This window comes from Carassius auratus, unplaced genomic scaffold (genome assembly GCF_003368295.1).
Source record: "Carassius auratus strain Wakin unplaced genomic scaffold, ASM336829v1 scaf_tig00217415, whole genome shotgun sequence".
NCBI classification, from domain to species: domain Eukaryota; kingdom Metazoa; phylum Chordata; class Actinopteri; order Cypriniformes; family Cyprinidae; genus Carassius; species Carassius auratus.
The window spans coordinates 1-12,939 of NW_020529059.1; the positions used below are offsets into that span (position 1 = coordinate 1).

Here is a 12,939-nt window from a genome sequence, read left to right on the forward strand (position 1 = left end):
TAGTTATATTGGATCATGCCCCACATTCTATCGACTTGAATTTTATGTTAAAGGGAGGATGAATCAGTGGAGGTTTGATTCAGGATTATTATCTGATGAACAATTCTGTGAGTATATCGGTAATAATATTGATGTATTTATTGAAACTAATAAGTCAGAATCAGTTTCATCCTCTTTATTATAGGAAACATTCAAAGTGGTAAATCATTTTCATATATGGGTTATAGGTATAAGCAAAGAAAACAAAAATTGCAAGACCTGGTTACTTCCATTATTGAGATTGACAGGCAGTTTATTAATAATCCTTCCCCTGACCTGTATTCAAAGAAGTTGGAGTTAAAAACTGAATTTGATTTGCTTAGTACAAAGAATGTTGAATTTATGCTTTGAAGAACTAAGGCTAATAATTATGAATATGGAGAAAAATCTGGTTGATTACTGGCATCCCAGCTTAAGGGACTAGCTGCCTCTCGACTAATTAATCAGATCTATGATTCTTCTGGCTCTTTAACTAAAAATCCATATGATATCAATGATGTTTTTTTTTTATCTTATTATTCAAACCTTTATAAATCAGAATCTCCTGGGCCCGGTTTTTCAAAAGGTTTAATCCGGATAAAATTGATCCAGATTTAGTAATCCTTTTTTTGCAATCCGTGATCGCGTAATCCAGTTTACTTTTGGAGCCAGTTTTTTAAAGCAACATCGGATTGGATCAATCTGATCCAGATAGGAATTTTTCAGGATTACCAAATCTGGATAACCAGTGCTGAAACAGGATAGGAAATAACAAGGTAGAAGAACTAGATATGTAAAGAGCAACAAGTAGAATAGCCAGTTTGGGGTCAATATAAGTTTATTTTTATTTGAAATGAAAACCCACACATTAAAAAATAAATAAAATAAAAAATAAAAACAAGAAAAACCCCACCCCATCCTCTTCCAGCAGTCCGCTCATCTGAGACCTACAACACAAACACTGTACATTGAGGATAAATTATAACAAGTATCAAGTATAGATGTACTGAAAAAAAAAAAAAAGACTTAATGTAAAAAAATATTTTCGATTGTGATGAATATATATATCAATAAGTGACAGAATAAAATATATTGGGTCCCACTTTATATTAGGTGGCCTTAACTACTATGTACTTACATAAAAAAATAAGTACAATGTACTTATTGTGTTCATATTGTATTGTAAAACACTTTTGCTGCTATTGAGGTGGGATAGGGGTAAGGTTAGGGAGAGGGTTGGAGGTATGGGTAAGTTTAAGGGTGGGTTAATGTGTAAAGTATGGGTCAACAGTGTAATTATACATGTAATTACAGAAATTAAATACAGATGTAATTACATGTGGTTTTTAAAAAATATAAGTACAATGTAAAAACATGTATGTACACAATAAGTACATTGTACTAAATTATTAATTAAAATGTAAGTACATAGTAGTTAAGGCCACTTAATATAAAGTGGGTCCATATATTGTTTTTGGTCAATTTTGACAGCTGTTTGGGGTATTATTTTATGAGGCCAAACTCTTTCTACTTTGCTGTAGGCCTATACTGAAAGGCAGAATACGTTAAAGCCTACTTAATCACTGTAGCCTGACGGATGAACTAATAAAATTAAAACCTTATGAATAAATAGGATATCTTGTAAGATACTGCATGATTCAAATATAGTATTATTTGATACATTTTTAAAGTTTTCATTACATTTTGGCCTTGAAATCCACGCTGAATCCACCCTTCTGGGCCCGGTTTTTCAAAAGTAATCCAGTAGGATTTTGGATAACGGATTGGATCAAATCTTGAAAATGTGTTTTTCAAAAGAAAAAACGGATTACATAATCGGATTAGATCACATAATCCAATCTTGGTTTTGATCCGGATCAAACCTTTAGTTTGGGTTTTTTTAGAACTTTTTTGTAGGATTTGGATCACTTTGATCCAAAAAATCTGGATTAAACTGATCCCATCAGAAGGGTGGATTCAGTGTGGATTTCATGGCCAAAATGTAATGAAAAAATTTATCAAATAATACTATATTTGAATCATGCAGTATCTTACAAGATATCCTATTTATTCATAAGGTTTTAATTTTATTTGTTCATCCGTCAGGCTACAGTGATTAAGTAGGCTTTAACACATTCAGCCTTTCAGTATAGGCCTACAGCAAAGTAGAAAGAGTTTGCCCTCATAAAATAATCCCCCAAACAGCTGTCAAAATTGACCAAAAACAATACATTTTATTCTGTCACTAATTGATAAATATATTCATCACAATCGAAAATATTTTTTGACATTAAGTCTTTTTTTTAATTCAATAAATCTATACTTGATACTTGTTATAAATATCCTCAATGTACAGTGTTAGTGTTGTAGGTCTCAGATGAGCGGACTGCAGGAAGAGGATGGGGTGGGGGTTTTCTTATTTTTTTTTTTTTATTTTTTTTTTTTTAAATGTGTGGGTTTTCATTTCAAATAAAAACAAACTTATATTGACCCCATACTGGCTATTCTACTTGTTGCTCTTTACATATCTATAGTTCTACATTGTGATTTCCTATCCTGTTTGAGCACTGGTTATCCAGCACTGGTTATCCAGATTTGGTGATCCTGAAAAGTTCCTATCCGGATCAGATTGATCCAATCCGATGCTGCTTTAAAAAACTGTCTCCAAAAGTAAGATGGATTACATGATCACGGATCACAAAAAAAGGATTACTAAATCCGGATCAATTTTATCCGGATTAAACCTTTTGAAAAACCGGGCCCTGATGGGATCAGTTTAATCCAGATTTTTTGGATCAAAGTGATCCAAATCCTACAAAAAGTTCTAAAAAAACCCAAACTAAAGGTTTGATCCGGATCAAAACCAAGATTGGATTACGTGATCTAATCCGATTATGTAATCCGTTTTTCTTTTGAAAAACACATTTTCAAGATTTGATCCAATCCGTTATCCAAAATCCTACTGGATTACTTTTGAAAGACACGGCCCTGGGGATGATTCCATCATGGATAATTTTTAGACAGTCTAGATATTCCTTGTATTGAAACAGCTGTTATCTGAAGATCTTGATAAGCCTCTACATTTAGAAAAGATTTTAAAAGGTCTTCAGCTTATGCAAAGTGATAAGGCAGCAGGTCCGGACGGCTTTCTGATTGATTTCTATTAAAGGTTTGCTAATCAACTAGCATCTTTATTGTTAGACATGTACAATGATTCCTTAGTCAATGGCTCTCTTCCCTTAACTCTCACTCAAGCTTCTATTTCGCTTATACTCAAGTGTGATAAGAACCCAGTTGAATGTAGCATTTGGAGGCCTATTAGTTAAATTCAGATGTTACATTTTTAGCCAAGGTGCTGGCTTGCCGTCTAGATCCCTGTCTTCCTAAAATAATCTTTGAAGATCAGACTGGTTTCATTAGGGGGCTACAATTATCTTCAAATATTCGACGTCTCCTAAATATTATATTTTCTGCATCCACTTCTGCATCCGGTGAGATGATTATTTCATTGGATGCACAAAAGGCTTTTGACCGAGTTGAGTGGAACTATTTATTTGCTGTTTTAGACAGATTTGGTTTTGGCTCTTTTTTTACATCATGGATACGTCTTTTGTACACCGCACCTGTTGCCAATGTTAGAACCAATTTTCTGTGTTCTCAGTATTTTCCCCTGTCAAGAGTGTCCTCTTTCTCCATTATTGTTTGCCTTAGCAATAAAACCTCTTTCTATAGCTTTGAAAAATTCCATGCTCTTTTCAGGTATCAGGGATGGGATAGAACATTGAATCTCACTCTATGCTCATGACCTTCTGCTTTATGTTTCAAACACAGTTCGCTCAGTCTCTTATTTGTTGCATATTTTAACACTTTTGGATTCTTTTCTGAATATAAACTTAATATAAATAAAAGTGAATGTTTCACAGTTAATAATTAGTTTTGTTACCTAGGAGTAAATATTTCACATTCCTTTGATCTATATTAAAACAATTTTTCTAAATTGCTCACACAAGTTAAATTAGATTTGCAATGTTGGGATAAGCTGCCTCTTACTTTATTTGGTAGGAAGCAGTCAACTAAAATGAATATTTTACCTACATTTTGTTTCTTTTTCAGACCCTCCCAGTTATTTTTACCCAAGTCCTTCTTCAAACTGCTAGACGGGGCTATTTCTACTTATATATGGCAGGGCAGACCTCCTAGGATAAGTAAGACATATCTTCAGAGACATAAAAAAGGTTTAGCACTGCCTCATTTTTTGATTTACAGTACTACTGGGCAGCAAATATTAGCAAAATTAATAGCTGGTACAACTCCCCCCATTTAGATTGGTGTAAGTTAGAAGCAAAGTCCTGTTCTTCATCTTCACTCCTTGCCTTGGTTTGTGCTCCTTTATCCATCGCCCCTCAAAGGTTACTACAAATCCAGTAGTTTCCACTTCTCTTAGGATCTGGAGGCAATTCAGACAACATTTTAAACTTGCTGCTCTTTCTCTTTATGGCCCCATTAACAAGAATCATTTATTTATTCCTTCAACTCTAGATTCCGCTTATGCTTCATGGGAAAACAAAGGGCTTGTATATTTTTTTGATTTATTTATTGATGGAGTTTTCGCAACTTTTTTGGATCTTTCAGTAAAATGTAATATACCACAATTTAACTTGTTTCGTTTCTTTTAAGTACGTAACTTTGTTCAATCTCATTGTCCTTCTTTTCCAGTCTTGCCTGAATCCTCCTTATATGAGAATTGTCTAATACATACCCTTACGAAAGGAAAATATATTTACCAGTATATTTCTTAAAATATATTGTGATATATTGTAATATATTATTTTCCCTTTTTATTTTCTAATATTGTATATATTTGAATACATTTAATAATATATTGATGATACATATATTATATAATACATTGCAAAATATACAAATGATTGCTGCTTTCAATATATTGCAATATATTGGAAAAAATAAATATATATAAGAATATATGCCTAATATATTACATGATATTTTCCAATATACTGCAATATATTTTTGTTTCATAAGGGTAAACATAGGTCTATATCCTTTTTATACAATTTAATTCTCCCTTACGTTCTCCCTTCATCATTTCGGCTTAAACATCAATGGGAAGAAGAACTCGGATGTAGTTTGGATTCGGATTGGTGGGAATTGGCTGCTGGTAAAGTTAACTCTTTTTCATCATCCTGTGCCAGACTGAGTCTGATTAAATGGGTGTGGATGCCACTTGCAATAGGTGTTCCTGCAGATCACACCCACATGTTTTTTTTTTTTTTTTTTTTTTTCTGGGAAGATTTTTGGTATTTCTTTTATGATACTTTTTCTAAAGTTTTGAATATTTCCCTTGAACCATGTCCCCAAATTGCCATTTTTATTCTCCCATCGGATTTGAATAAATACACAAAGTATATTGATGCTCTTGCCTTTGCCTCACTGATAGCTCGTAGAAGAATTTTACTGCACTGGAAGTCTTCTAAATCTTTTATTAGAAGATTTGTAAAAACTGGGGTCCTCTACATGACTTTGTCAAAAATACACCACTTATCTTTACTCATTTATAACATGTATTTTTTTTTTTCTGTGTAGTCTCTTGTTAATTTTTTCTGTCCCATTTAATTATGTATAATTGTCCATTTTTATTTATTTATTGAAATTGTACTTATGTTTTATTCTCCTCCTTTGGGTTTACTGAGGGTTGTGACTGTTCATGTTTGTGTCCACCCTTAGAAGTTGTTAATAGAAAAATGGAATGTATATATTTATTATTATTGCTCTTTCATTGTATTTAGTATATTCCAAAAAAAAAAAAAAAGCTCCGTTCTTCTCTGGAACACAATTTAAGATATTTTTTATGAAAACCTTGAGGCTTGAGACTGTCCCATAGACTGCCATGTAAATAACAGTGTCAAGGTCCATAAAAGGTATGAAAAGTTGTCGTCAGAATACTCCATCTGCCATCAGACATGCAATCTGGGTTATATGAAGCGACAGGAACACTTTTTGCAAAAATAACGACTTTATTAAATAATTCCTTTGTCAACAGTCTCCTCTGTGTCACTCCATATCACCGTGCGCTGTTTCTATGTTTTTGTAGAAGAGCATATGCAGCACGGTATTTACTTGGCAGTCTATAAGACAGTCTCAAGCCTCCAGGTTTTCATCCAAAATATGTTAAATTGTGTTCTGAAGACGAACAGAAGTTTTACGGGTTTGGAATGACAGGGGTAAGTGATTAATGACAAAATTTAAATTTTAGGATGAAGTGTCTCAAATTGTTAAAAAGTATATATATATTTTTAAAGAAAATATAATATTAATGAAATAAATGTCCATTTTTATGACCGTTTTTTAAAGTGCACATTGTCAAATTAAAAGTTTTACTTTACATTTTAAATAATGTAATGTACTTTATCACATATTAAGTACCTGATTGTAATTCTTAACTGTTAGTTGACCTATAGGCCTGTATGTCTTAGAGAAAGCTGTTACCATAGGGCCATGCTAACCAGTAAAACCTTAACCTCCTGGTTAAGCAACTAAACACAGCAACAATGGCTTAAACAAAATTAAGAATTTAGAGGCAGAGTTATCCATTCACCTGACAAATGGTAATCGAGTACAGGAAACCTGTGTGAAAACCGTCAGCTGAATTCGCAATAGCATAATATTTTCTTATTTGGGAAGATCTGAATATTTTTAGTTTTTATGTTACAAAGCTAGTATGTAATTGCACCTCCCACATAGGTGTTTTAAAGCATGCAGTAACACTCTGCAGAATGTTTTTACCATTACCTTTCCCGTCTTCTCCTCGACGTTGATATTATTTACATGAAGGATATGGTCCTGTTGCAAGTGATTGTCACTGATCTCATTGCTTAAGCAGATTTGAGCATGTATCTGCAATTTATGTTCTAGATTTTGGATATTTTTGCACAGTTTTCAGCAAAGCACTCATGTTTCATGTTGATTTCAGTTGTTAGTAAAATGATAATTTATCCTAGAACCGTTATCTTTGGTCAAAATTGTGTTGACAGAGCTTGAGCTTGCAGACAGTGTTCTTTGGAGGATTGTTAAGCGTTGTACAGTGTAAAATGGAACTACAGAAAGCATCAAACGGTCACCATATTCCCAACTCTGACAAAAATATTGAGAATGGGTAAGTTTCAACATCAAAACAAGAGGAACTATCACTATCACAAAAAGTTCACAAATTTTACATGACATCATATCTTCTAGCTTGTAACTTTTTCTGCCTATTAATGCAAAGCTTGGTTTGAAAGATACTAGGGATCTGAAACTCAGATCTGTTAAAAGACTATCATTAAATCAGATCAATTTTCACTTGCATGTTGGGGTAGCCAGTAATGTTATCTCATACATGTATTTTATATATAATATATTAAACCAAATCAGTATTTCTATTAATATTTTAAATTAACTTTTATATTTTCTATTTCATTTTTTTCTTAGTGTAATTCCTAGTAATTTTTATTAGTTTTTGTTTTTTAATAAAGTATCATTTAAATATTTAGTTAAAAATTTTATTTCAGTTAGGATCAGTTCGTAATCGGTATGTTATCAGTTAGAAATTTTAGTACTTAAGCTTATTATATATGTTTTCATCTAATTTATTTCAGCTTTATTAACATTTAAATTAACAATTTTGCTTTTGATAAAAAACAATCCAGTAACCATTTGGTAATTTGAGCCAAGTGCATTACTGCATTAATGTAATTAGAGATGAATCTTATATCCTAAGGGACCTCACCTGGTCAAAAAGTGAATCAGTAGCTTTTCCTGGATTTTATTTGTAAATATTTCCAATGCAAGATAAATAGAGCTCAAAACAGAGCATTTCAAATGTACCATTGTTACATGCAAAAAAAAAATTTTTATTACACAGATCTGATGCACTTGAAAACATGACAGAGGGTGATGCCTTTCTCCCCAGTAAGAGTAATGGAAAGACAGAAACTCAGTTTACAGATGTGAGTATCCAGATTTCAGAACTGCCTTCACAAAAATGTACTGTATAAGGCTGGATGAAACTGATTCGAATGATGTAAAAGACTCACAAACATAGACCCTCTATATTACAGTTAAGAATAATGTGTAATAGTAGGAATTACTTCTAACTACTCTGTCCTAGTAATAGTTTGTGGCGTTAATACAGAGGAAAAGTCAGTCTACTATTTAAGTTAAAAGAACTTATTCAGATAGACATACAGTCCGTGACTAACACAACATTCAACTTGTATTGCAGTTTGTGGGAAAGACTTCTTTCGGAATGTCTGTTTTCAACCTCAGCAATGGCATCATGGGCAGTGGAATTCTGGGACTGGCTTATGCCATGGCCAACACTGGAATCATCCTTTTTGTGTAAGTCAAACTACACTTCCAATCAAGCATTTGTATTTAGGTTGATTTATGGTATAAATACATAATAAAAATAAAGTTTATTGAAGGTGTGATAGTAAAAAATTAGTTCTAGTCTTTCTTTTATGTCATAAACATAATGAGTAATGAGTCTTTCTGGTATATGCTCATAGTTACAAATGTAAACAGAACATTTCAGGTTCTAGAGAAGTGGAAAGTCTCTCTTTGGCATTTGGCTGCATTTTATTCATATCTCTGTCTTTCTGTCTCTCTGTCTGTCTGGCTGTCTGTCTGTATCTCTGTCTGTCTGTCTGTATCTGTTTCTGTCTGTATCTCTGTCTCTCTTCTGTATGTCTGTCTTGGCGTATCAGTTAAATTCAAAATTGCTTTATTGGCATGAATGTAAATGAAACAATATCACCGAATCTTAGTATACATATGCAAAAAATAAAAAAATAAAAAAAAATAATAATAATACTAATATAACAATAATAATGATTAAATGAACATCACAGTAATTGAACTGAATATTATAACATCTTAGAATATTAAATTGTAACAAATTATAACATGTGAACATGTTATACCACAGTGTTTAACTTACATAGAAACACACAAACATTCTTAGGATCACTGTGGTGCAAAGTAGGGTAACACACTGAGGTCACACACACACACACACACACACACACGTTCACCTGCTGTCTCTCAGGCTGTGGCGCGTCCACATGTATCTCGCAGCCAGTGCTGCTGTGTGTCCCTCTCCTAATAGTATCTTTATTTGTTCTGTTTCTGGCTGTAAAGTTCTTTATTAAGTTGGTGAATTTGTTAAAGTAGAGGTCTCTTATGGACATGTATTTCTGACAGTGAAGGAGGAAGTGGGTCTCTGTCTCGATCTCTCCTGTCTGACAGTGAGCACATACTCTTTGCTCTCTGGGTAACCAGCTCTTTCTGTGTCTGCCGGTCTTGATGGCTAGATGGTGCTCAGGATCCGTCTCTGCTTTGTGTCTCTGACATTCTGGAGATAATCTTAAAATTCATAATCTGAATTTTAATTTACTTTTTTGTTTTAGTTTCTTGATCCCAATGTTCCAGATATGTATTTTTAGATTGTTTTTATTTTGATAAATGTCTGTATTCATGTCTCTCTTTCTGTCTGTCTGCATCTCTGTCTGTGTGTCTGTCTGTATCTCTGTCTGTATCTCTGTGTGTCATTAATGAGATTAGAAGTTAGATTTGTGTCTCTGTCATCTCCTTGTCGACTGGTGATAATATCCCGATCAAACTGCATTTTGTGCCGCCTAATCGTGATTACATTAGCAATACTGAAAGTCAAATGACCGACTGATGAGCAACCTATAAGAAATAATGTTGTGGGGAAAAGATTTAACTGATTATCCATCTACACAGGTAAAAAAAATTGTCAGTGGATTTTGTTTTGGAACTCTTTTTTGACTTTTATTTTTACTCCCCCAAAGACAGAAAGACATACAGGTTTGGAACAAAATGAGGTGGTTATATTTAGATGAAAATCATTTTGGGTGAACTATTCTCGCTATCCACATGGAAAGTTGCTTTTAGCTGTTGTTGCTTAGTTTTATCATTTGTTTAACCTGTTTGCAGAATCCTGTTGCTATTCATCGCTGTTCTCTCTGCCTACTCCATACACCTGCTTCTGGAGTGTGCAGGAGTGGTTGGTGAGGAACTTTCTCTTTTTATCTTCAAGACAATCCTGATAACATCACACTCTATGTTAAAATGCATCTTGACTTTTTCTGAACTTTCCATTCTGTTTCTTTGTGTGTGTAGGGATCCGTGCATATGAACAGCTCGGGAACCATGCATTTGGTCAACCTGGGAAAATATTAGCAGTATGCATTATAACAATGAATAACATTGGAGGTAAAATTAGATATATTATACATTCAAGTCACCCACAACGTCAAAAAGACATGACAGCTGATAAAGCAAAGTCAGGGATAAGCACTTAAAGCAATATGATCAATGAATACAGATGTACTACAACACTCAGTGTTTCTTTCTTTGATCCAACAGCAATGTCCAGTTTCCTGTTCATTGTGAAAATGGAGTTACCTCATATTATTCAGGGTCTTCTGCCAGATAACTCGGAGTGAGTACCAGAACACAGTACTGATCCTGATGTGCCGGATACAGTGAGGTTCAGAACTGTAAAACTTTTAATATTCTGAAAAAGATAAAATAAATAAACCTTATCTTAAATAAGTGAAAAATATTTATATAGATTATATACTATTTCAAGGTCACTAATTCAAATAAGCAAATTTGTGACATTGAGCATCTGAACTCCTATCAAAGGTATCATTTTCATTTCAAACTCTCTATGTATGCAGTTAAAACAAGCTCTTAAGCATCCATTCTGATTTTCACAATAATATCACTCCTTCTGACATGACATGTGGTGTAAAACATTTACATTTATTCTCTTTGTCAGTTCCTGGTTTGTTGACGGGAGGTATCTCATCATTATCGTCAGTGTCTTGGTCATTCTTCCCCTGGCATTGTTGAAACAACTTGGTGGGTTCTTGCCTTCTTTCCTCACATTCTTTCATTTAGTTTTCTCCCTCTGACATTTGTCATTTCATTATATTTCATAATAATCACAATCACACATCTGCACTAAAGATCATTTGAGTTCACCAAACAATGCTCAGTGAAATTTCACAGGCAAAGGAATCAATGCAATTGTGTTTGGAAAAGGTTCTTCAAGCAGATTTCGCTAATTTTCAAGATGGATATGTGATTTCGCAACATACTGTACAACAGAAAGCAGGTTGCTAATATGACTGGGTGGGGTGTAATGAAGGCATTTTTTATAGATATACATTTTATCAGTATCTACCAGTTGAGTTTGAAAAATTATTCAAATTGGTATGGCATGAATGTAAATCCATTTATTATGTATGTATGCATTTATTTTAGGGTATCTGGGCTACACCAGTGGTTTCTCCCTCAGCTGCATGGTCTTCTTCCTTATATCTGTAAATCCACTTTCAGTCCTACATACAGTATAAAAACACCAGTCTACATTAATAATGACTGTCATCTAATTATGACATATAAAAGCATCTCTCTCTATTGTATCTTATTAGGTCATCTACAAGAAGTTTGTCTCAGAGTGTCCTGATGAACACAGCTATAACAAAACTGTGCCCACTGAAAGCATATACAACTCCATCAATGACATGTGTGAAGCTAAACTTATAACTGTCAACCCAGAGGTTAGAGATATAAAGTGCAAATCGGACAATTATGTGTCATTTTTGCTTCACATGAAATGCAGTGAATTAATCAGTTAATTTCATGTTTTTTATTCATTACAGACTGCTTTTACCATTCCCATTATGGCGTTTGCTTTTGTGTGTCACCCTGCAGTGTTGCCCATTTACACAGAACTCAAAAAGTAAGACTGGTGCTACTCTTTTGTTCAATCACATTGGATTTAAAAATAATTTTATTATGTACTGATATATTTGCTTTTTTGTCTCCTTACTTTAGTCCAAGCAAGAAACATATGCAAAATGTTGCTAATATCTCTATTTTGGCCGTGTTTGTCATGTACCTGCTGACTGCCATCTTTGGCTACCTCACCTTCTATGGTAAGAGAAAGTAAAAAAAAAAAAAAAAGCACTGTATCTGGAATTGTCATTTACAATGAACCATGGTAAATAATAAAAGTACCAGAATTTCAAGGTTTGTGATATTTGAAAAAGTTTGAACAATCAGTGTGTGTCTACATATGTGCAGGAAATGTGGAGTCCGAGCTTCTGAATATGTACAGTAAAAATGACACCCTGATGCTGTGTGTTCGGCTGGCTGTGCTGATAGCAGTGACACTGACCGTTCCCGTGGCACTTTTCCCGGTACTTTCATTATTTCTAATTCTTTCATTACTTATTGCTTGCATACAATTCCTCATTATCATACTGGCTGAGTGTTGACAGTACTTCATTGTTTTTCTCCAGATTCGTTGTGCTGTTTTTGCAGCTTCTTTTCCCAGATAAACCTTTCCACTGGGTGCGTCACATCTCCATCGCTGTTTGCCTCCTCTTCTTAGTCAACCTGCTCGTCATCTTTGTGCCCAACATTCGTGACATCTTCGGCTTCATCGGTAAGTCAGATATGGCTCATAGAGGATTTAATGGTCACATCAACATAATCAAAATACAGAACTGAGCTTAATGAATTTTGTTTTAGGTGCCACATCTGCTCCCAGCCTCATTTTTATTCTTCCAGGAATATTCTATATTTACACCGTCCCTGAAGAAAAGGAGCCATTGAAATCTCAGCCAAAGATCCAGGTTAGAATCAGAAAGGATGTAAGTAGAACATTCACAGATCTATGGCTTCTTTTTTTCTCACTTTGTGTTATGTTTTCCAGGCGATTGCATTTGTGACACTGGGTTTCATCTTCATGATTATGAGCATTACGTTCATCATAATCGAGTGGGTCACCGGAAAGAAGACGTCGGTTTCCCACTGAGAGAG

The 12,939-nt window shown here is 33.9% G+C and overlaps 1 protein-coding gene across 1 annotated transcript; it reads left to right on the top strand.

Annotated features, from left to right (window-relative positions):
- Positions 1-7,127: 7,127 nt before the first annotated feature.
- LOC113100933 (sodium-coupled neutral amino acid transporter 5-like) lies at positions 7,128-12,934 on the top strand. Its single transcript, XM_026265421.1, has 15 exons — positions 7,128-7,192; positions 7,940-8,024; positions 8,300-8,415; positions 10,036-10,109; positions 10,222-10,314; positions 10,468-10,543; positions 10,886-10,968; positions 11,374-11,432; positions 11,544-11,672; positions 11,775-11,854; positions 11,950-12,050; positions 12,199-12,314; positions 12,439-12,562; positions 12,649-12,752; positions 12,833-12,934. The coding sequence occupies exons 1-15, from the start codon at positions 7,128-7,130 to the stop codon at positions 12,932-12,934; spliced, it is 1,407 nt and encodes a 468-aa protein (XP_026121206.1).
- Positions 12,935-12,939: the final 5 nt, after the last annotated feature.